Below are 25,694 nucleotides of genomic sequence, written 5' to 3' on the forward strand. Positions count from 1 at the left end.
TCTTTAAAGACAGAATCAGCTGATATTTTACTCAGACTCAATCAGCTGATCTAATGAAGTGACAACAAATGGTTAGCTATTTTGTATGTCACAAAAGAGTAACCAATCTACAAGAATATGCCTTTTGATGGCAGTGGAAATGTTAAGAATATTTTGGCTACATGGATCAACTAAACAAATTATTAATGTAGATGTAGATGTAGGTACCCTAGATAAGACAAATTGAAAGACACTCAACGTCGCCATTCAACGAATCAACATAACCTACGGGATTGCAATAGAAATGGAAGTGCAGACAGGTTTGTTGCCTAATTAATTATACTAATTTTCAGTGTCTATAGATTTTAAACTAATATTAGTAAAATTAGTTTAGAATGTTAACATTAACTGTACAAATTGGAAATTAAGATGTACAGTGATGCTGAAAAGAATTTAGTATGTTTATAAAAATAGTATTTAAGTTAATACTGAAAGAATGAAATCATGCACGTATTTATTAAACATAATATATATATTAAAATGTATTTGTTAAAACTCAAGAGTTCAAACTTTTATCACGTTGAATTAAAGCCTGCAGTTGTTATATTTTCCCTTGAAATCAGCATTGACTGTCTCGATGAGATTACCTATAAAATATAAGACATTGAAGTTAATTATAAAAACAAATATACCGTAACATTTTAAAGAACTGATATAAAATGTATTTCATATTCATTTATATAGTAACTTGCATATTAAAAATTAAATACTATTACTCAAGTAATTAAATATTACTTTAAGTACTGGTATATTACAATTAATATACTGGCTGTAGGCTAATTACACAGTTGATGGAGTGGAAACTTTTTGTATCACAAAACGCCCATTTGGCCGAGAAAAATCTTATGAATATCTCTATATACTGAGCAAGTGAAGGAATAATAGCTAAAACTTTTTATCGAACAAAATTTGGAATTATTTAGTTCAATTTTTAACTTTTATATATTGTTTCTTTAGGAAATAAATAATGCACAATGGTAAACATTGAATACACTGTCTATAACTCAAACTTCAAAAATTCTTTTTAACGAATTCTATGAAAAATTTTAAGGTACAGGTATGTTTTTGTTTCAGGCGGAAACTGGTTTTTACTACTTTTTGTCTATAAATGAGAAGAATGAACGCCCAAGTACAGGAAAAATGAACCTATCAATATATAAATTATAATTCTCAATCTTAACCATTCTATAATGTTTGTATGCATATAGCTATATCATAACTTAGTTATGCGAGGGACGAAAACATCCAATTAGACAGTTCTTAACAATATAAATATATAGTTTCTAATTATGAATGTCAGTAAAATGATTTATTACATCATTGAACATTGCTTTTGGCGTTAGTCAAAACATTAAACAATTGTTTTGAATTTATACATATATATATTATGTCTATGGTGTAGTATCGATAAAAACAGCGCAATAACTGTCAAGATCGTTATTAATAATATATTAGATTACACGGCCTCTGTTAACCTGTATAAAGCCCTCTCGGACAGACAGAATCTTATTTGTTTTATAAAATGTCTAAATTAAGGGCATATTTTAATCCAGGTTTAACACTGTTGTAAAACTTATGCCCTTGATAAAAGACCGAGTTAACAGAATGAGAAAGTTTAAATTGTCAGGGGCAAAAGTATTTTTTGTATCTCGTATTAAATTTACGAGTCCGAGTTCCATCATAATTTGGGTACTTGTGAATAAAAATTACTGCATAGCATATTAATAGCAACGAATTATAATAATGGAACGCGCTCTGGGCCGGAGAAACTGAGCCGAAATCCTGGGCTGCGTTCCGAGCCTGCAGGCGCTGGAAATGGGCAAGAACTAACTCCGTCCATATGGCAGGCATTATAGTAATGATCTTACATCATTTTAAAACGCCTTCTAGACTTAATACAATTGTTAAATACTAAAATTTATTTATTATTACAAATGTTAGTAGCTGCTTTTTACCGTGGATTTTTATTTTTAGTTAAAAAAAAACTGATTTTTGTACAATATCAAAATAACTGAGATTTTGACTTTTATTTTTCTTTCAAAGTCGGAAACAAAGATTACAGGCATTAAAATATTTCCCAGGTGAAAAAAAAAACAACTTTTTATTGACAGTATTTTATTTCAAATTAAACTACATAAAATTTACAAGCATGACATACTTAATTTACGTGTTAGAAAATAAAATTATTTTGACCAATTTTTGCCTTATTTCTAAGTTGGATTTTTTTATAATGTCAAAAGTTTTCTGTTTTTTCGATGTAACGAGATATTATTTAAAAAAATAGTTTAGTCCCAGTTTTAATTAAAAATAACTCGTGGCTTCCAGTAAATTCGTCAATTTAGAAGTGGTCGCATTTGTTTGAGATAACTAGAGCAAATAACAATATTTTACAATTTTCAATGCCGTACATCATCACTTGATCTACTTAATTTACCCTTAGATTTAAAATCAATAAACAGTTAATGTGTTCTAAGATCAGCATCAGTTCTTGCCCACTTTAAGCGCCTGCAAATCCATGGATACACCAGTAACGCACAGCTGTGTGCGACCGGAAAACACAACATGTGGCTTATGGGCAGTGCGCGTTCCAGTAGTATAGTTCGTTGATTAATTGTGAAGGTAGCGTCAAGACTCCATCTGTCTGAAAGCGCTCTATACAGCTTTCATTCGACTGCATGCCCCAAACAGTTCTCAATGCCCTTTCTTTGGAGAGCGGAAACCCTTTGGAAATGCTTTTGCGTGGTAAACCCTAAAGTATTAACCCGTAGGCTAGTAAGGCTCGAGGATCCGTGGTAATCGAGTAAAGGGGTATCCTGTAAACCAACCAAAGCTAAACATCACAAGGCATAAATAAATTAGTTTATTGACGTGACAACGTCTTAAATTAGGTTGCGGCTCGAAGTCACTCATGAAAAAGTGTAACGCCCGGTAACGTTACGATGCCCGTCCAGTGGGTCCGCCGCACGGGATCCGCACGGGATAAAGCAGATAACTGTGGGTCCGCCGCACGGGATAAAGCAGATAACTATGTTTATTCGTGAAAATGTGGAGTGCTTAGATTCGTCATTTACAACAACTACAACAATAAAGGTAAATAATTGTACACTGGTATTTCATTATCGTAAACTATGATTGATTGATTAATTGTTAGATTGACACAAAAGTTGAGAAACTGAGTTTATAGGTTATGTCATACTATTGACAAATGTTGATAGTGTTAAGTAAATTATTAGTTTAAATCACTCTGCAATCAATCGTAATTCAGTCGATTGAGAAGAAACAGCGCGTATTGCTAGTCAAACATTTAAAATAACAAATTATAACCTCTAACCTGTCATAACAGTGCGACCAAACAAACGAACTAAACCGACCAATCACCACGCGCGGAGTTAGAATTTAACTGTGTTTAGCAAGAATTTCAAATTCCAATTTTAGTAAATGTTTTATTCAACTTTACCATTTACAATAACAAATTTTAATTAATTTCAAATTATGTACAATGTTTTAGTAAACAAAATATATTTCTATAGTTAAAATTTGTGCAATTCTTATTTTCATTCAATTCCTTGTTCCTATTGTGCAATTTAATAATATTCATATCAATAAATATTCTACCGAGAAAAAGACGTTGTCACGTAAAATCTTCGCCCGTAAAACCGACTTTACAGGCAACCATAATTTTTTTTTACATAGTTAATCTGTGTTGATATCCCATTTCAGATTACTTTGAATATGGATACCCAAAAATTTTACAAGAGATGAAGCGCCGAGTATTTCATTATTCAGATGGAGGTTTAGAGGAAGATTAAAAAGACGGTTAGATGAGAAAATGATCGATTCAGTTTTGAACGTGTTTAGGAGGAGTTTATTCGATGAGAACCAGAAAGTTAGACGTGGTGAAGAATATTCGTCAAACTGAGTTTGCATGGCCCATGAATCATCGCCCTTATTGAAAAGACTAGTAGGCCTATCATCGGCAAACAAAATTATTTTTGGATTGTAAGAGTGGCAGGGTTGTTTACAAAAAGAGGTAAATCTTTAATAGATATTACGAACATGTCCAATATGGAGCCCTGTTTTAATTACACTAAAATCAGACCGACACTCTAGGTTGGGAGATTTCAACGAACTGAATCCTGTTTGTCAGATAGGAAGAAAACCAATGAAAAGCCGGTACTTTGGGATTATATCGACCACACCCAGACAAAAATCGTTATTCGACATTTTGATTTTACTGATTACTAGATTAGCGTAGAACAATATTTCGTCAATATAAAACAGGAATTGTCTTATCGCAAACCCCTCCCCATCCTCAGACAGAGGTCAAAGTCGAGCGGTCTAGTAGATAACGTGATTGCAGAGTCTCGCCGCCCGTTCAGCTGGTGCGTCGCTTTGTTGTACTTCCGTGTTTTACCCCTACATTTCTCCAAACACAAAAATTCAACCAAAACAAACATTACCGAACAAAAACTTAACTCTTTATTGAAAAAAAAAACACTTAAAACTTGTTTTTATTCTTGATCACACTCCGCCACCCAAAATGCGAGTGCCTCCGGCCATCCGAAGGTGCTGCCGAAACCCGCGCTGATGTCAACAAAAGAAAAACATCCCTCGAGATAGTACCTATCAGTAAAATATCAAATTCTAGAGGGGCTGATCAGAAATATAAATTGAATTGTAATGGAAAGGCAATTATGTACAGTGCAAATCATGTGATGCCGCGCGGCCTGCCGTAATCGGGATTCTCGAGAAAGATAAGATAACAGCGACAACAATACCGATCACAATACCTGGAAATGCTTGTAATTTTGTAATGAAAGAGTTTTTTTTTGTTCTATCATGTTTATTTCTATAAATTTATATTTTTGTGTTCTTCATACTGGTGTGGTCGGTATAATTCCAAAGTACCGAAAAGCCTGTCCTCTGTCACCAAATTGGTAGAGCTTATCGAGAAGAATTTGATGGTCAACAACATCAAAGGCCCGGCTAAGATCACAGAAGAGGCCCAATATTAACAATCACCGGACTCAAAAGAAGTGTGAATTTGTTTGATAAAAAGAATATACAGCTGACAATGTATTGGAATTGGGCTGGAATCCAAATTGAAATTCAGACAGAATGTTCTCAGAGATAAGAAATTTAAAAAGTCTGTGGTTGATGATAGATTCAAGGATTGTTGATAATGGGAATAATATAAATTGGCCTACAACAATTTAAAACATGAGGACTGTTCTTTTTATAAACATAGACTGTTCTGGAAGTTTTGAAGACTTTCGGGAGTAACCCTTCAGATAGGGATTTATTAAATACTAGTAGTTGCCCGCGGCCTCGCTCCCAATTTCCTATTAAAAACAGTACACTATATTCACGTATTCTTTTTCTATCACATTCTAAACACTCCTGAGATAATTGATAGTCATTCCTTCGTGAGCCTCTTGGGTGCAATATGAAGTTATGTACCATATTTCCTACCTCTATATTTCATGATTTTTGCTAGGTGTTGCTAAGATATTCAGTACAATGAATGTATGTGGATGAATCTCAACAAACTAATTTGGTTATAAAGAATCAAATTCGGTCTGTTAAAATTAATTTTTCGTCTAAGAAATTATTATTGTGGAGTTTGCCTTGTGCTCAGATCAAGAAAATGTATCAACGAAAATCAATTTCGATCATAAAGCGTCTTCTTTCAACTCTTTTCATTTATCTTTGATCTAACCAAATTCGATTACCTTATGTGCAAACATTCACGGCTTTGTAAAACGAGGTGGTGTTTATAACAGCGTTTAATAGTATTTCATTGCATTAGATAGTTTATTGATCATGGGTGCAATCTAAATTTAAAACTAGGTAATAACTTAGTCTATACAATCTGCATTACACTAGTCTACTGATCAAGCACTTTACAATAATAAATTTCTAAATGTTAAATGTAAACAAATGTTTCTGCCTCTTTGATGAACTTCAGCTGAAAGTTTTACCAGCTGTTAAGTATCAATTCACTTTGCATTATCTGTCGTTGCGCAGTCTACTGGATCGAAAGTAAAACATTCCAAAATCAATAACAATTTGTAAATAAAACATTAATTAAATTAACAATTTAAATTGGACAGTGTTGTAAATCTAAACCATTCTCAAATCTCCTTCAATATACACAGAAACATTTGTCAAAATCGGTCCAGTCGTTTAGGAGGAGTTCAGTGACATACACCCGCACACAATAAATATAGGGGTTTATCAAATATGAAAGACAGGACAGGTGCGAGCTCAATCGAAAACTCTTTTATTAATGAATGAGACAAACCAACAGCCTTGCTGTGTTGTAGATAGATAATAAAGCTTCTGTAGTATGTAAGACAAATGATTTATTGTTGTGTTGAGTCCAAATGTACGTTTTGATTATGGACAGGAACATCCTGGAGCTGAGTCTGTGGGGCTGACATCAAGAACGCTGTGATAATGAAATGATCACTAGACATTAATGCAATTCTTTTTAGATCCAACTCTTTAAACTTACCGTCATGCTTGGCCATCGACTAAAGGCCGGGACACACTTACCCGCACCGCGCCCGACATGTCAGTCGGCCGCGTGTTGGCCGTCATACGGTGAAAGAATTTCAACCTGCAAGTCCACACTAGTCCGCACCGACACCAGACCGTCGTGGCCGCACCGTCACCGATATGTGGAGTTTGAATTTTGCCGGGCACGGTGCGGTCTACGAGCGGCATCATATGTTGTTTATTGTTGCGTTCTTCTTTTTAAAACTATTTAAGTAGTCTAAACTCTAAACGTTCTATTTTATTGAATTATTTAGTATAGCCTACTAACTCTACATCCTGTGTTCGCGTACAAAATCATATTTATTGATAAAAGTATTACATTTTTTTACCTTAGAGTAAACTAGTCATATTTTCTTATTGTGCTAAAATTACAACAAATTTGTAAACCATGTTGTACATTAAGTGATTTTAAACAACTAAATTTGAATTATGTAAAATTTATAAAAAGTTTTCATTATTAATAAATGACAAGCATGTAATTATTTGCGCAAAAATCTGTTTTTCTTTGATGTATTGAAGTTACTTGATAAATTTATTCCGGTATTTTGTATGGATCATATTTAGAATGTTTCTATGACATTTTTATTGTTTTATTCTTTACACTTCAATAAAGTAAAAATAAAAATATTTTATTTACAAAAAGATTTTCAGGCAAGAAAAACCCATGTTCTCCAGTATATATTTTACAAATATTTACTATGTTTTACAAATTATTATAAAAGGGCTTACAACATGGCAAACTCTCTGGCATCACACTTATAAGCTCTTGGGTTTAATACAAAAAACACCTAATATACTGTTTATAGTATATTCACCGAAATTCACTGCAATGAAATACAGTGAACAAGAATTATAGAGATAAAAAATATAACCAAGATAATGATATTTACAAATTTTACATACCAGCTGATTGTACAAAGCTTTATTGTAGCATTGCAATGTTTCATTCACCATAGCGATTAATAAAAATTACAACAATAAAATTAACATTCTTCATCTCAAGCAATACTTAATCTTCTGAATATTTTTTAAGTATCTGTCACTTCGAGTTCAAAAGAAACATGCTCTAGTACAAACAGTGAAATTGTTGCGCTCGGACTGCATACGGACATGTGTAGCCTCACGGTAACCGAGCCGAGCCCGCACCGACACTCGGCCGACTCACGTGTCGGACACGGTGCGGATATGTGTGTCCCGATCTTGACTGTCGCCGAAGCCCACCTCCCCGCCACGTTGAATGGTGTCAGCTGGTTGTTTCGCCTTTGTTTGTTTTATTAATAGCTCATGTTGAACAAGCAAAACTTTATAGTGAGCTTTAGTTTCATGTCCTCCGACCTTTTGTGGTGTGAAAGCTTATTGTAATTTACTATGGGTGGATCTTACGTCGGGGGTGAGCCATTTAAGTTTAGAATTGAACGAGGAAGTTTTGATTTGGAATTTAAAAGAATCATTGAAGTAAAAAATGAACGTATTTAAACAATTTTCAAAGGCGGAATTTCCGTAAGAACCATTATAAACTTTGTTTCAACCCTCAGATTGAAGATATACTATCTCAAAATGGCTCTGTTCGTGGGAGGATGGCGAGTGCTTATACTGAGTGGCACAATCCACGGTCGAGATCGCAGAAGCATGGTTGATCTCGTTGACGCGGGATGCGGACGCTAGAACAGGACTGAAAGATTTCGCCACAAAATCTGGTCCGTGAATTCGAGTAATCACGAATCAGACTGTATTGTGTGGTCTGTCAGCGTTTCCACTTGAATAAAGCTTCTCCTTTAGACGTAATTTTAATGTGCATATTCTTGTAAAGGTGTTAACCCTAGAACTGTTAATCGACATAATTATGTCGGTTAATGCCGCTTTTGTGGTGTTAACCGTCAAAATTTTGTCGATCAAACATTCCCTCCTATAATTACTTTTTATAATATACTCCGGTAACGTATCGATATAATTCATGCACCATTGGATTCGGGAAGAAAAATGCTAAGGAACAGATGAGTTTTATTCCTCTTTGTATTATGGTTATGACGTAGCAAGCTTGTTATTTTGAACGTAAAAGAAAACGCGACGCCGTTTGTTGTGACCGCCATATTGCCGCTGCCGTTCTGTATTACTTTCGTGCCGAGCTGTGGATATTTGTAAGTTTAAATAGTTTTACGCGTGTTTTAGTGTCGTATTTAATGTGTAGTGTGTTGTTTGATGTCGTAGTAGTGTAAAAATATATATTTTAGAATAAATCAATTTCTATTTACTGAAATATGTTTGAGAAATTACCGGTTTTGTGTAGGCTATGGCAAAATGACTTGACACATAGTTTGTTATTGTTTTCACTTACTAAACGTTATTTATAGCACTCTTTTAGCTCTGAATTAACTATTTATTTTTGGTAAATAGATAGTTTTCACAATAAAATATATATTTCCTGTAATTTCTTTGGTTATATATAATAACTGTTTGGGTTATTCTCTATTTTTTTAATATCTTTAGTTATATTTATAGTTTTCTAACTACATAATATTTCATATTACTTATAAACCATAAATTTATAAATTTTGATATAGTACAAGCTTTAGAAAACTATTTTATATTTTGCTGAATGAAAATTTTTCGCAAAATTTTTGAATAATGGCAAAATTTAACTTTTTTTACTTTTCAAAAATAATTTATGGTAATTATTTCATTACTACTGTATATTCTATTTTATTCTAAGTAATAAAATATGCAAAATAACATGTATTCATAGATAAATGTATTTGAAAAACTTGTTTTACCAAAGTTTTACGTGTACACCCGATTTTCAGAATTTATACGCATCGCTGCTTTTTGTTCCATAGCTTTATGATGCTTTCATAAATGTGTATAATGTTTACGTTTTTTCTGAAACTAGATAAAATTTGACACAGAATGGCTATCTCACTTATAAATATTTCTCACTATAACTTCATTTGCTAGGTATGGTCCCCCCTAAATTTAAGAAATATTTTTCGTAAATTTTATATTTGATTAAAAAAAGTGTTTATTAGAAAATTTTTGATGGTTAATTTTACAATATAGTGCAATTCTACGTTTAATTCTGAACACAAAAATATATATACTCTTATTTATATTGCTTTTATTTTATATTTTTAATAATTTTTTTAAAAAAACCTTGCGCGAAGCTCCAAAACAGCCCGCCACTACAGGATGAAATGACCGCCAGTTCTAGGGTTAAGAATGTTGATGAAGCATCAGCAGTTGTGGATATATCGTGTGGCGAGGTGGAAAGGATCGCTAGCAGATTCAGAAGACAGGGCGTGGAGCACACAGGCGTCACGGGAACCGGGAGTCCTGGTGTTATAGTGGGCATGTTGTTAGTTGAAGTTGGTTAGGTACCTTGGGATTATACCGACCACACCAGTATGAAGAATACAAAAATATAAATTTATAGAAACAAACATGATACGAGTAGAACGAAAAACAACTCTTTAATTACAAAATTACGATTATCAATTGTTAATGGGGTCAGATTACGTTATATGCCCCCAACGCTTAAACTTTTTCAACGAACTTAGAACGTTATAAAACGATGTAGTTGAGTAACAGAACTAACATTCCATCAATCAACAAGCATTTCCAGGTATTGTGATCGATATTGTTGTCGCTGTTATCTTATCTTTCTCGAGAATCCCGATTACGGCAGGCCGCGCGGCATCACATGATTTGCACTGTACATAATTGCCTTTCCATTACAATTCAATTTATATTTCTGATCAGCCCCTCTAGAATTTGATATTTTACTGATAGGTACTATCTCGAGGGATGTTTTTCTTTTGTTGACATCAGCGCGGGTTTCGGCAGCACCTTCGGATGGCCGGAGGCACTCGCATTTTGGGTGGCGGAGTGTGATCAAGAATAAAAACAAGTTTTAAGTGTTTTTTTTTCAATAAAGAGTTAAGTTTTTGTTCGGTAATGTTTGTTTTGGTTGAATTTTTGTGTTTGGAGAAATGTAGGGGTAAAACACGGAAGTACAACAAAGCGACGCACCAGCTGAACGGGCGGCGAGACTCTGCAATCACGTTATCTACTAGACCGCTCGACTTTGACCTCTGTCTGAGGATGGGGAGGGGTTTGCGATAAGACAATTCCTGTTTTATATTGACGAAATGTTGTTCTACGATAATCTAGTAATCAGTAGAAGTAAAATGTCAAATAACGATTCATGTCTGGGTGTGGTCGGTATAATCCCAAAGTACCGTTGGTTACATTGCGAGAGACACATGAGCAGAACTGCGATGCGAGGACATAAGAAATCGCGTAGTTGTAGTGTGTTCACCACTGTTTCTCGTTGTACACGGTCAATATGGTTAATAATTCAAAGGTCATAATGTCTATATTTTATATCTTTAAATACAATGCAGGGCTTTCTACTATTACTGGGTTGTTCTAGTTTAAATAGGATATTTTCGTTGGACACATTACGTTATTTTGAGGTTGTGATAAATAAATAATAATACTAAACTAGAGAATAAAAAGACAAATATCAAATACTGCAATACACAGATTCAATACAAATAAATGAATACAATAATACAGTTACTATTTAAAGCAATGATTTAGCAAAAGTGTTAAGCAGCTGTGATAGATTAATTGTCCGTAGATAGAAGAGGGGCTCAGTCGGAATGATACCTGGACTACCGCCGTTATCAGCTGATAATGATAAGACAAATAAATGGCAGAGGTAGCCACTCTATTAAGCAAAATTGCTTTCCGATTGATATAGTTTTGAAATGTTGTCCTCCTGTATGCGCGACAATAGCGACAATAATGCGCACTAAAAATTGCAGTTTATATTAATAGCCATCTTATAATTGGTTAACTGTGTGTTCTTAGTCTAATATTATAAGTTCATAAAATAAGCTAAACATTAGCCAATAATAACATTGTCTTTGTATTAACTATGTGGCCTTGATCTATATGAATTCTTAACAAAATCCGTTCACTAGACTTACGAACTGATTAGTTTACACGAATAACAATTGGACACTGACTAATGAATAATTTAAAAAGTTAAATAGATAAACACACTGTTCGCTAGTGTATGGAAACACTTGGCGTCACTAGGCATCCCTCCCTCAAAACGACTAATTGAATTTTAGTTTGTCACCGAGGTGCGTGGCTTCACCCCCATCGAACCAGTTTAAATGTAGTTTGAGAGGTTTCTTTTATCACAATTCCGTTCCCTACACTGTAAATCTTAAGTTATCTTTCATGCGACTGTAATGTTCGAGCTCTAATCTACTATCAAGTGTGAGACAGTGTGTCGAACGTGTGATGATCCATTCGTGAGGAGGCGAAACTTACTCTTGTTCCATGCTGTCTGGCAGATGAAGACAACCTCGGTGAGTTTTGCATTCCCGAACTAGCCTTTGTAACCTCGTTCCATTTATAATATAGTATCTTCTCCTACCCACAAAATATATTAATACGCTTAGTCTTATACCATTCATTTGACCCATTACTAGCGAGATTTTACTTAGCCTCTATATTCTCTACACAATATATTAATTAATTGGGTTTACTTCGAGTCGGATTCGTTTAAATAATCTCTACACCACACAAATTTAATTCATAGTTACAAGTTATTCCTTAATTTATTATAACATTTAACAGAAGTATGTATATGTTTATTTAATAGATACTATATAATAGGCCGATGACTCTTTTCGTTTATTAAGTGTTGTTTATTGTTTCAGTGACCGTCCCTATTCTGCCCTCTCAGCTTGGTCGCACTTTGACCCATGAGCATATGAACGTGGTCTTTGACAAGTTCTACATCCCGCCGCCAGAGCACCTCAAGGACGCCCTCTCTGGAGATATAACTTTGCAGAATGTTGGACATATCAAGCAGTACCCGTAAGTTGATGCTACTAACCAATGAATAATTTGTCACAAATTCAAATTAAGGGGATGCCAAAATAAGGGCAGGAAAAGTAAATACTGTTGTTTGTTTTGGAGCACATGAAAAAAAAATTAATTACTCACCTGAAAAAATGTTAGGTATAGTAGAAAGAAAGATAGGTTTCATATATGGCAGTTACCTCTAAGTATCAAATTTAATCTTTCTTAGAAAATTCTGGATTAAATCTAGTGGACTCTCACAAATTTTTAGGTATCAAAATTGACAAAAACTTAAATTGGAAATGCCATGTAAACCACCTTGTAAACAAATTGAGTTCGTTCCGATTTGCAATGAAGATTTTAGTAGAATCCGTATCTATAAACACATGTAAAATTGTATACTTTGCATATATTCAGTCAATTCTTAAGTATGGTATAGTAATATGGGGATCATCTCCTGATTTAAAAAAAGTTTTCATGGCACAAAAAGCAGTGGTAAGAGCAATGATGGGAGCAAACTTCAGAGAAAGCTGCCGTCCTATATTTAAAAAAGCAAAAATACTTACACTGCCATGTTTATACATATTGGACATTTTAAATCTGGTCCACAAACATCCAAATATTTATAGTTCATACACAAACCAGCATACCTATAACACCAGACATAAGGATCTTTTGTTGTTTCCAATTCATAAAACTACCTTATTAGAGAAAAGTCCGTTATATATGGGTATTCGTGTGTACAATAGTTTGCCAACACCATTAAAACATCTTGAAGAAGCTCAATTTCATAAATGTATTAAAACAATATTATTGAAAAAAGCCTATTATAGTACAGATGAGATATTAAATGACAAGACAATTATATTTTAAATAAATAAATTTATTTAAACATCCCAGCACATGCACAAGCATAATAAGTGTGTATGTTGAATACTTCTGTCTTACTTTTAGGAAATTCCACTGTTTTACTTTTAAATTTAACATTGTTTATTAAATTATGACAATGCACCTGTTTGTATTACAAATTGTAATAATGTTCAAATGTAATGTGCAATAAAGACTTTGACTTTGACTTGACTTGACTAATTGAAGATGCATTATTATTTTAGAAACACAAACTTAACCAAGACATGTGTAAATATTATCTCAGTACCAAGTTTAACTTGAACTAATTTGCCACTATGTTATTGTATACTTTCAGAAACTTTGTGTAGCCACTATTTAAAAACCCTACTCAATACAGAAATGTTTAAGAACTAACTTTGCTTTAACGGTAACTTTTCTATTAGTAGGTGGTCAAACAGGACTGATCAGGAGCAGAGCTTAAGTAGAAACAGGATAGCAAAACGAATTCCTCCTGGGTACACCTTGAAGTGTATGCTGTCCACATTGGAGCATCCAAGATAATTCCCAGGAGTTACTTGATTCCGCTGATGTTCTCCTTGAAAATGGAATGTAGTCTACATAGTACGCTTGAAAAGTTAATTTAAAACTTTTAAAGCATGTTATACTTTTAGTATTAGTAACATAAATATGGTCATTATACATGAGTGTCCAAGCTTTAATATTTCATTATTTGGGTAGCAATACCGGAAGTTTTTTTATTTCTCAATCGAAGCATTTAATCCAAGAAGATTGAAAAAGTGTATGTTTAACTTGCCACTTGAAAGGTACAGCAGTAAGACCAACGTAGCATTCCACGGTAAGGATGTACACGAGGCAGTGGTTGAGGAAATGAAACTCTACTTGCGGAGTGGAGGTGGAACAATCGTAGAGAACTCCAATATAGGACTTTCTCGTAACATCCCTCTTATGGTGCAAGCTAGCAAGAACTCAGGAGTGAATATCATTGCCGGAACAGGTAAATATTTTCTTACATAGCCGTTTCAAGTAAATTTTACCACATATGAATATGACACTTAATTGATCTAAATAATAATGTGATTTAATGTAACTTGTACATAGTAATTTTACTAAGGAATCGTTCTTCTCAGTATTTATAGTCTGTCTGTTTGTGTGATAATTCATTATAGAAATCTCCTAGAGACTTGAAAATTGTTCTAAGGATGAACTCAATTGATGTTTGGGTAAAACGATCAAAATTCAAAGTAGAAATGAACTTCTAGCATTTCTACATTAGTACTATGTATAAACATGATTGTAATGAGATAATCGCAGAATAAACAAATACTTATTATTATGAACTGTGTCAATGTCTAAAAAGATTTGAGTTTAAACTTATGAATATGAATACATATGTAAGTAATAACCTAAGTCCGGTCACCCTTTGCTTGGTCCCAGGGCAAATAAAAATCTGCCACGTGTGAACAGCTGTTTGCTGAGCAATTTCAACAAACAACGCAATAACCCGCTTATACAGTGGGCCTCAAAACATTTTATGAAACAGAACGGTATTAGCAGAACTATTTTTGTTGATCCAGGTTACTACGTGTCTGCCTGCCAGGCAGCAGGTGAGCTGTCACTTAGTGTAGAAGCCATGTGTAAGGTCATGACCCAGGAGCTAACCGAGGGTTGTGTGGAGCATCCTTCCGTCCGATGTGGTTTCATAGGCGAAGTTGGTAGCACTTGGCCCATCACAGGTAGGTAGACTGTTCTAATCTAGAGCATCATAAACCAGCTCGTAGACAATAAATGGTACTTTTATTATTTAAATATACTGATGGTAATAACTGAGCATAAAGGGTGTGAAATGACTGAATAAAGATGAGAACATGTACAAAAAAGTGAACGTAAAGTGTTAGCAGATGGATTAATATTTTATACAGCATCAGTATTTGAAGAAATTACAATCTGACTATCTGTTTTGATTAGCTCCTCTGGCTTCAATTCAGTCTTTTACTTGTTTGTATCTTCTACTAAACTGTGATACTTATTACATAAATAATGGTAGAATAGTTGAATTTACAATTTAAAGAGCAATAAAGAAATTAATTTGTTACTGAACCTAAAACCATTCAAACCATTAATACAAAAAGTGTTAAAAAACCAATTCCTACTTTGTTAAATTAGAATTTCTTGTGAGAATATGTATCGCTCATAGTATAAATCATGCTTTGCGTTTCTCTTGTAAATTATTTTGTAAGTGCTTTTATCTAAGCATAATAAATATTTCCCCTCTTCTGTTTCTTTGCAAGCTTCTCCTCACGTTATATACACTTCAAACAAAACAGTAAAGAGAAATAAACAATAAAATACTCAATATTGACATCAGCTTTGGTTTGCGCCAGCAAATATGCAGGTATATTGAAGACATATTATTTAGGTAAAGAGATCCTTGTAATGTGATACAAATTTAACTTTGAAACTGCATACATTGAACTGTTTGGTTTTATTTTGCAGACTTTGAACGCCGTGCGATTGTTGCTGCTGCAGAAGTGCAGAGTAGTCTCCACTGCGCGGTCAGCTTCCATCCGGGACGTGACGCTAAAGCACCATTCGAGATCATGCGGATCTATCTTGAAGCAGGCGGAGACAAGAATAGGGCAATCATGTCTCATCTTGATCGTAAGTACCCATGAGAACCAAGATCCGTTGGCAGGAAAACATTTTGGGGGTCTAGATGATTGATATTTTGTTATAGTGGACAGAAAATAAAGAAAGTGCAGTCAACTGCTCATTCCCCTTTTGTTCCTTAAAAAGTTCTTGACCCGTTTCAATGTTGAGAACGTTCTTTCAGCAGTAAGTGTCAGTAATACTGAATTATTTAAACAATTATAATTGTTTGAATTGAAATGAAAATTTGGGGGGTCGGGGCTTCTCGGATGATCCCTTTGCTGGCTACGTCCTTGATGAGATCTTACATTTTCCTTTTCGTCCCCTAATCTCTAAAATAAATGAAGCGATTATTGAAAAACAAGGTTTGTAGATCAAAACAAAAAGTTATAGCAGAATTGGAATGTGTCTTATTGTTTTCAATATGTTATGTAAAAATATATTTTCAAACATAAGAAATAAAAATACAAATAAATATTTTAATATGTAAACGTTAAGCAACTTTATACTTCAAATGTAGACCCCATTATAATGATTTGAATATCACAAAAGCTTCACCAAATTAAGATGCATTGTCATTGCTTTTGATTGAGTTAGGAATAGATGCGATCATAGATTTAAATAATCTTACATAATAATAAAAAAAGTTAATAGAAAATGATGACTTATTCAATCAATTAAAATGTAACAATTTATTAAAATGTGAAATATACACTAGATAATAGTCCATTTTGTCTCTGCATTTCAGTGAGGATAAGCAAGCAAAGTAACATCTGAACTACCCTCTTTCTCTTGGGTAAATGATCTGTGAATTCTCAACCAAAACATAAAAATGCTGCAGAAAATATAATTATATTTATTATTAAGCAACTGGTGTTTATTGTTTAATTTTGAGCAGAAGTATATCAGATTATTAGTGCAAAGATGTGATGTAAATCTTCTTTCACATGCTAGACATCATTCCATTATGTTCGCTTTACCTGAGAGTTCTGTTTGGGGTATGTTATACAGCGGCCTTTGGCATTGACGAAATTTCAATCATCATGGTCAGAGCAGTTAGTCCTTTCTGTATCGGGGCTATCACCCATATCATTAGTCTCTCTCTCTCCTCTGGCCGATTCCCCTCTGGATGGAAAAAAAGCCTGGTCATCCCTCTTCCCAAAAATAGTAATCCTACAAGTGTGTCCGAGCTTAGGCCCATTTCCATTTTACCAGTTCTGTCTAAAGTATTGGAAAGAATTGTGACAAATCAGTTGGTTTCCTTCCTGGAATGCAGCGGTGTTTTGCCCGATAGTCAGTCTGGTTTCAGGAAGGGTTTCAGTACGACATCTGCTCTACTAAGTTTGACAAGCCAACTGTTTTCCGCCAGGGATAAGAATTTCTGTAATAGTTTAGCTGCTCTTGATTTCTCACATGCATTCGATTCAGTGAATTTTGATATGTTTTTGGCTAAGCTGCATTACTACGGTTTTGATCAGGTTTCAACAATGTGGTTTCGCTCTTATCTGATCGACAGAACCCAGGTAACCAGGGTAAATGATCGTCTTTCAGGGATTGCTCTCAAGGAGTCAGGGGTTCCTCAGGGTAGCTGCTTAGGTCCTATTATGTTTCTATTGTATACTGTGGATCTTAATCTTGAGTTATCATTCTGTTCCCTTTACTCCTACGCTGATGACACTCAGCTTGTGTTGTCATATCCTCCATTACAGTCTTCCCTGGCAATGCAGCAGATTAATGCTGATTTGTCGAGGGTCAGGCTCTGGGCTGACGATCACGGGCTTCAGTTGAATCCAAGAAAGTGTTCACTTGTTAATTTTTACCCCTCTTCAAATGCAGTCTTTCTTGGTAATGGACCCTTGGGAGTTACTCCCATAGTGGGTAATAAGTTTAAGGGGTTACTCCAGGAGGAAGTGAAACTTAAGATTGTCAAAGCTGTGGTTTTCCCAGTTATTGTTTATGCTCTTCCTGTATTTGGGGGAAGATTGACCCTTGAGGATACGGTCCTGATTGATAGGTTACAGAACTCTGCTGTAAGATTTGTGTACGGCCTGAGAAAATTTGATCATGTTAGCCAGTATCACCGTACAGCAGGCATCCTTCCGATAAAGTGCATTTTCAAACTTCAGGTGGCTTGTCTTGTTCACAAGGTGTTGCTGACGGGAAAGCCCTCTTACATCAGGGGGATGCTACAGACCCGGGCTGAGATTAGGGACTGTCACACTTGCCAGGACGCCATGCTGGAGGTGCCCAGGGTCAGGCTGGAGGTGGGGAGGAATGGATTTAAATACTTTGGCCCCCAGATATACAACCCTCACAGTCTAAAGGCTTATGGATATTCCTCGTTTAAAAACAATCTCAGACTGGCTTTAGAGGAGGAGTTTTTCACCCCTAAATAGCTGTTTAATGTAATGTATTATCGGTTTGATTAGTTTAATTTTGTATTTCTCGGATGATGATAGATAAATTTGTACGAGCCTTGATTGAAAATGTATGACTTGAGTTATTTTGAAAAACAACAATGTAATGTTGAAAATCGCTTCAAATAAAGACGTTATTATTATTATTATTATGTTAAGAAATCATTTTGAGTCCGATTGTGTGTGTATACACATATACATATGAATATGTATACATATGTACATATATGTATATGTATATAAGGAATCAAAATAGTTTTGTGAAATATAATTTCAATAAGGATGTAAAATATGAAATTTGAAATCATTAATGGGTTATAAAGAAAAGCAATTTAATTGTGTTCCCAAAAGATTTTGAAAAATGTGTGTTTTATTGATCACTAATATTATTTGTTGGGTTCAAGTAATAAAAATAAAGATGAAGATTAAAAATACATTAAAATGAAACACATTATCTGAAAATGTTATAAACCAGTCTTACATGTTGGCACTAAAATGAGACTCTCTGTATGTCCTTTATCACAATTTCAGTTCCAACCTATGTAAAGTTAAAAATCTAAACTTATAAATTTTAGACGAGAATATTTAAATACATGTACCACATTGATGTTTTAGTTGCTAGACACTACGATTAGAGTTTTTGGTATTTGAGATTCTGAAAAGAATATGTATAATGTTAAGAAGGTTGAAAGATGTCAAGACTTCTTTTAAAAGGCTAACAACTTTGGAATCATTTCCACTGGTTATATAAAGGACTGTAAACTCTTGATTTGTTTAGAGGATTTCTTGTTTAGTTTATACCAGTTTAATAGATTTATTTTGTTAGTTTCGATTTGTTTATGTACAATAAACCTTTAAAATAAATGATTCAATATAATAGACTCAAATATTTATCATCATTCTGTTTTGCGCTCTAGGCCATAAGGTTTGTGACATCATTAGAAACCTACTATACTTATACACCAAGATGTCTTGAATGTTCCCTTACACTGAAGAGAATCTTCGTGGAGAATAGTCATTGTAAACTAATCCATTTTGCTACACCAGACTGAAATTTCCAGGCTAACACTGAGAGACACTATTTTGGATTGTCTCTATAATTATGCCTGAAGCCAGTGATTATATTGAAATCACACAATAAGAAATTATAACCTCTATCCTTCTTGTTGTACCAGGTCTGGTAGTTTAGTCTCCAACTGAAATGTTGTTGGAGACACAAAGTATGCCTAAGGAATATGGGATAAGGAATAAGGAATGCCTGAGATCATTTATTGGAAGCCATTGGAAGAAATATATATCTCTGAAATTTTCATCTCATTGCACTAGGCCCTGGGCCTCAGGAACTTCATAGAGATCTCTTACCTGGGTGGTGTGATGTTGACAAAAAGTCCCAAGGTCAGTGATTATGTAGAAATTTCACAAGAAGAAATCATTACCTCTTTCTATCTTAATGCATCAAGATTGTTGGGAGCTTGGCGCCATTTGCGATGTTGTTGGAGATCCTGATTTAGACATGAAATATTAGCAAGCATTTCTGAGATCAGTGACTAGAATTAATTGGGAGAAATCTCATTGCACTGTGCCCTAAAACACAAGGGTACCTATTTTGTGTGATTCTCAAAAATGTCCCAAGTTCAGTGAGATTGTGAGAATCCAATCTATGCCTTTTTCATAGAATTAGTTGGGGGTGTTCAAAACATGCATGTATTCGGAACCCCTACCTAGATCCCGTCGATTATTTCTGAAGTTAGTGAGTCTAATTAGTGATTCAAATTTATATTTCTTTATCTCAATCATTCTATTGGATTATACTTCTGAATTTCAGCGCACTCGTATTTAGATGATAGGATGTTCACAAGCAGCCCAGAAAATGACGATAATTGAGGAAAATTCTAATTTCTACACCTCATCATCTTGCCTCACTTCAACAGTCTTGCAAACCATCATTGACCACTGTGAGCGGATATTAGGTGAACAAATGCATATAAGAGGATTAATTAAATAAACTAATGTCATGTTTCGTCTGAAAATTACTTCATTTAAAAATAATTACCATATCTAATTAAAAATTGTCCTTTTGTTGTTAGATGCAGGGTATTTGGGCATTGTTCATTTTAACATGCATAATTTTGATTGTCTATCTGAGAAGAAATAAGATATCCTACATACTTCGAATGAGGACGCATAATACTATACATTAACATTGGCAAAAATTTTACCAACAGCCAATGGGAGGTTTACATTGAGGATAGATCATAAAACTTATTACTAACGAACATTTTGGAAAGTTTACAAACAAATTTAAGCTTGATCCATGAGCAAATTACCATTGGACCATAAGACTCATATAGTCTATATAACCCAAACACCCTGTTATCAACCTTACAAACAAACTCATTTGTCTTGTCTATTCAGGTACTTTGACATCAGATGAGCAGTTTCTTGAGTTTGCCAGGCTGGGCTGCTTCTGTCAACAGGATCTTTTCGGTACAGAATGTTCGTTCTACCAGCTCAACCCTGCCCAAGACATGCTGAGTGACGCCCAGAGAGTGGACAAGATTATCCGACTGATTGATGATGGAAAATTGGACAAGATTCTTGTATCCCATGACATCCACACCAAACATCGCCTGGTTAGTTACTTTTCACATTAAAATTAAATTAAATTATTTTGTGCTTATATTGATAGGAGATTTCCATTAAGGTAGGCATAAAAATCATCCAACCATGCTATAAAAAGAACCAATAGGTTGACAGGACGACAAAACAAAAATATTTGTGCACTAGACTCGAATAGCAGTAAGTCTGAAACTCTGTTACTCCAACCTGTACCAAACTATAATATATTTTTGTAGGTCCATGAGAAGTAAAAGACAACATTATAACACTATATATATATATATATATATATATATATATATATATATATATATATTTAAACATATTTTAAATATGAAATTATATATTGTATAGAAGCTTGATTTTTTTGTTAGTAAGATATTTTAAATAATACATTCTTATTTAACCTTTTGGCTAAAATTTTCAAAAGGATAGCCAACACAGTCTACAGTCAAATCTTTATAGCAGCAACAATACAATTGTAAATCAAACCTCATGATTCAGTAACTTAAACTAAAATTTGGAATTCCATACAATAATTCTCTAACACAGACATACATTTGTTAATTTCCATTCATTAATTGCCAATTGCTCCCACTTCAATCCGGGATCATTCTTATTATTGTGTTGTCTCCAAGTTAATTGCCAAAAACTCGTCCACATTATGAAAAACGTGTAGGACGCTATAAACAGAGTTTTAAACGCCTTGATGGTTGGAGCATTCTTGGTATTAATAGTTGTAATAAACATATATTATTTTCCTAAGAGTTATAAAAATGTACATTCTTAATATTTTTAATCTTGGAACCTTTCATATCTTTAATCTGAAATTATATGAATAAAATAAAACCATTTCAAATCATATAAGCTGAAAAATTTATCTCAGATAAAATTAATGTATTTTAAAACTTTAAGTATTGAATGTAAATTGGAATAAACCACTTTAAAAATTAACGTAGGACAAATCTAATGCAATGGTTGATATGACATTAATGGTTAAAATATGGTAGTTGATGGTAATTGCTGTACGACTAATTGTTATAAATTTTGGGAAAAGAATATATGTGTGAAATTAAAAAGACCATAAGAAACTATTTCAAAGAATTAAGTGAAAGAAAATAATCTGGTTAGGTAGATACAGTACATGCAAATGTATGCGACAATTTAAGGTTAAACAGCAAAGGAGCAATCTGAAATCTTCAACGAAATTTTTAGGAGAAATGAAGATCTACTAAATGAAATGGTTGTAAGTTGGTAGAACAAATTTCTTTATTGAACAAAAATTGTGCGATATGATTGTAATGTTATAAAAATGTAAACAAAACTGCTTTTAAACTACCACTCAAGAAAGACACTGTATTTTTAGGCCCTGACAAAATTTGGCTGGAAAACCTGAAAGGGATAATTTACAAGGTTTTGTTCAAATTGAATTGATAGTTAATCTAAATATTATTTAAAGAAAGTTAAAAGAAACCTTGTCAAAAATAATAATGTTGTTAAAAAACTATTACATAAAAAACTTTCCTATAGACATGCATACATCCTAATTTCTAAATAGCTCTATAATATTTTCTACCGAGTTCGATGGTGGTGCAAATCGCAACGAGAAAATGTAGAGTAAATAGATTTGCAAATGAACTTAAACAGTGCAATCATTAATGTTTCATGAAATGTATCAATAAATATAATGAGATTACTATGTTTGATTGGTTGGCAAGACTTAAGTTGCATTTTGTCGGGTTATTCATTACTATACTGAATCAATTTATTTGTTTAAAGACAAGATAGAATTTGATGATGGAGCATGTATCCATTGGATGAGGCTGAGCGTCATTAAAGCTTATCACTTACTAGGCTAGCAAAATTTCTTTTCTGTTTGCCTGGGGGTTGTAAAAATGTCCTTTCTGTGTAATAAAATATTTCACAGTTCAATAAAAGAAAGTTAAGAACAGAATATTAACAAAAATTAGTTGTATTTTAACAGTTAGAAACTAGAAGAATTGTTAATGCTTATACACAGACTAGAACCTGATTACGATTTGGTTCTCTGTGTAAACTTATGTTTTTCTTCTTTTGAGTAACAAAGCAGGGAACAAGCATGTGGTGAAGGCTGGTAGTATTTCAACTTGGGTCCAAATCATTTGTCTGACTTAAAAAAATGCGAAACAAAATAATTAAATTTTTTGAACCACATTACGTTTATGTTTCATTAGATTTTGTACATTTACACTGTGTCAGACATTTCTAATACACTTTGCCAGATAAAGGACTTGTGAGCAAGGAATTTACATTTAGTGAGCCTGAACACCTTACTCAGTTGGAATCTATTGCATATATCTCCTATCTCTCTACTTGAGTTTTGAAATGAAGATAAATAAATAAATAAATAAATAAATAATATATATATATATATATATATATATATATATATATATATGTATATATATATATATAGTGTTATAATGTTGTCTTTTACTTCTCATGGACTTATTTCTGTTTTATTTTAGACTTTGATTATATCAATTTTCTCAGAATTAAATTCTCTACAATTAATGTTTGTTGATTTTATGTATTTATTACCAATTTAACAAAGTTATTGTACATCAAACTTAAAAAAACATTGTTTCGTGCCCCAATTTTTTGCATTTAACCCTGAATCCCTCAAAAACTACTACAGGTACAGTTCTGAAACCTATTTTATTAGCTTTATCAGGTAAAAATACATAAGAATCCACGATATTTCTTACTTAATTAACCTTTCCAAAAGTTCAGTATGGCTTTATTTTACTCTTTACCCAGGAATTCAGGCGAAATCTTTCGCTAGCTGTAACTCGCTAACGAAGCGTTTTCGGACCTATGTTTATATAAAATTTTTTCATTATTTTTACTAGTACAATGTGCTGTAGAAGTGGGGGGAGAACTTCATGAATCACCCTGTATATATATATATATATATATATATATATATATATATATGATATTTTAAAAATTAAGTAAAAAATATATTGAAGGTAATTTATTTGGTTTACAAAAGATCTAAAGTACATTGGACATATAATAGGTATCCTTACTCAGTGGCGTATGAAGAAAGTTATGGGGAGGGGAGGACTGACACACTGGGTTGTTTAAGTATAAAATAACCTCTAAAAGTATTCTCAAGAATATTCTCCCAGGAAATTGAGAGGGAAACCTCATACATGTGTTGTAGGTAAAAACAAACTATTGGGTGCAATTTTAATGTTGTATTTAAACATTTTGAGAGTGCTTGAGTTCCATAAGCCCCCCTCTATATATGCCCCCTCTTTCTTCCTTTCTTCAGAAGTCTATTTGAATACTAAAATTGCTTTTACAATGTTCCAGGTTAACTTCGGAGGCCATGGTTATTCTCACATCCTAAACAATGTTGCTCCGAAAATGCTGATAAAAGGAATTGATCAAACAACAATTGATCAGATTTTCATTACAAATCCAGCTACATGGCTTTGTGGACAAGCATGAAATAGGAATACGTTATCTAAAATAGCAATATGTGCATTAATATAATAGGGATTGGTGTTGTGGCAATTTCAAAAGTTTCATTAACTCAATTGTATTGGAATAAAATTATAGTTGTTCTGATGAGAAATAAAGTTTTAAATTGACTCCATGAGTCAATAATGTCAAATAAGATTTTTTCATTAAACATGTTATTACTTATTGTAATGTCTATTATTAGTACAATACATTTATAATTGTGGTAATTGTTTAATTTATTATTCTTATTCATACACGCAGCCTCTCTTTATCTCACCCCCTCTTTCCCTCCCACTCCCTTCACGGTATTCCCATTTCAATTTTTAAAACCTTTAGTGCAGTATTGATAGAACCACACTTCAATTTAATGTGACGTCAATTATTCTAGAAAACAAACTGAAAAGGTGCCTATAATCATTAAAACCTACCTAATAATAGTGAGTAAATTTTAAAGACCCAATTATTCATATTTTCTTTATATTAGTTGGTTAACCAATTGATGGAATTTAGAATTTAATTCACTGATTAAATTTGTTGAATTGAACGCACAATATTTCGGTTAATATGAATTCTGTACTAAAAGCTTTATTACATTTTTGTGTCAATATAACACTTAAAAGGCGGAAAAAGAAAGCTGCACAGAACAGTAATGTGCAAAGACAATCCAAAGATAGAGGCTTCATTAAGGTTACTAACTAGACGCAGTCGACAGAATTTGCTCGTGTTGCACTATGTCTTGTAAACACTAGTTCCTAGATGGATCGCGCTGTGAATTGTGTTCAGTAAGTCTTCTGTGTTTTCTGTTTATGTTGACGTGTGTGCGTTTTCAACTTAAGTGGTAAGTTTTCAACGGCACTGTCACCTGGTACTGGCAGGTTTATTTGACACTGCTCCACAGTCAATTATACATGCAGTGTGTTTCTTGTCCACTATTATCAACTTCAGTAACGTCTCCATTTACCAAACTGCCGCTAGAATCTCCTGATTCATCTCGCAAGATCATGGTTAAGTAATTTATTCCACATCCCAAGCACCATCATTCTCAGAAAAGTTATGTACTGCTGAATGCCTAACTCACAGCAATGCATCTTAATAAATCTAAAATTGATAAAACTTCATTATCATCATTACAAATAATACCTGCGATACTGA

General features: G+C 33.4%; 1 protein-coding gene across 1 annotated transcript; it reads left to right on the plus strand.

Moving 5' to 3' along the window:
* The first annotated feature begins 92 nt into the window (after positions 1-92).
* On the plus strand, positions 93-24,769 carry LOC124353835 (phosphotriesterase-related protein). The gene is made up of 7 exons (XM_046803856.1): positions 93-299; positions 12,333-12,492; positions 14,151-14,341; positions 14,922-15,080; positions 15,841-16,005; positions 20,826-21,043; positions 24,390-24,769. Exons 1-7 carry the CDS (start codon positions 284-286, stop codon positions 24,525-24,527), a joined length of 1,047 nt encoding a protein of 348 aa, XP_046659812.1. The 5' UTR covers positions 93-283; the 3' UTR covers positions 24,528-24,769.
* The last annotated feature ends 925 nt before the right edge of the window (positions 24,770-25,694 follow it).

The sequence above is a fragment of the Homalodisca vitripennis genome, chromosome 2, assembly GCF_021130785.1.
Source record: "Homalodisca vitripennis isolate AUS2020 chromosome 2, UT_GWSS_2.1, whole genome shotgun sequence".
Lineage (NCBI taxonomy): Eukaryota > Metazoa > Arthropoda > Insecta > Hemiptera > Cicadellidae > Homalodisca > Homalodisca vitripennis.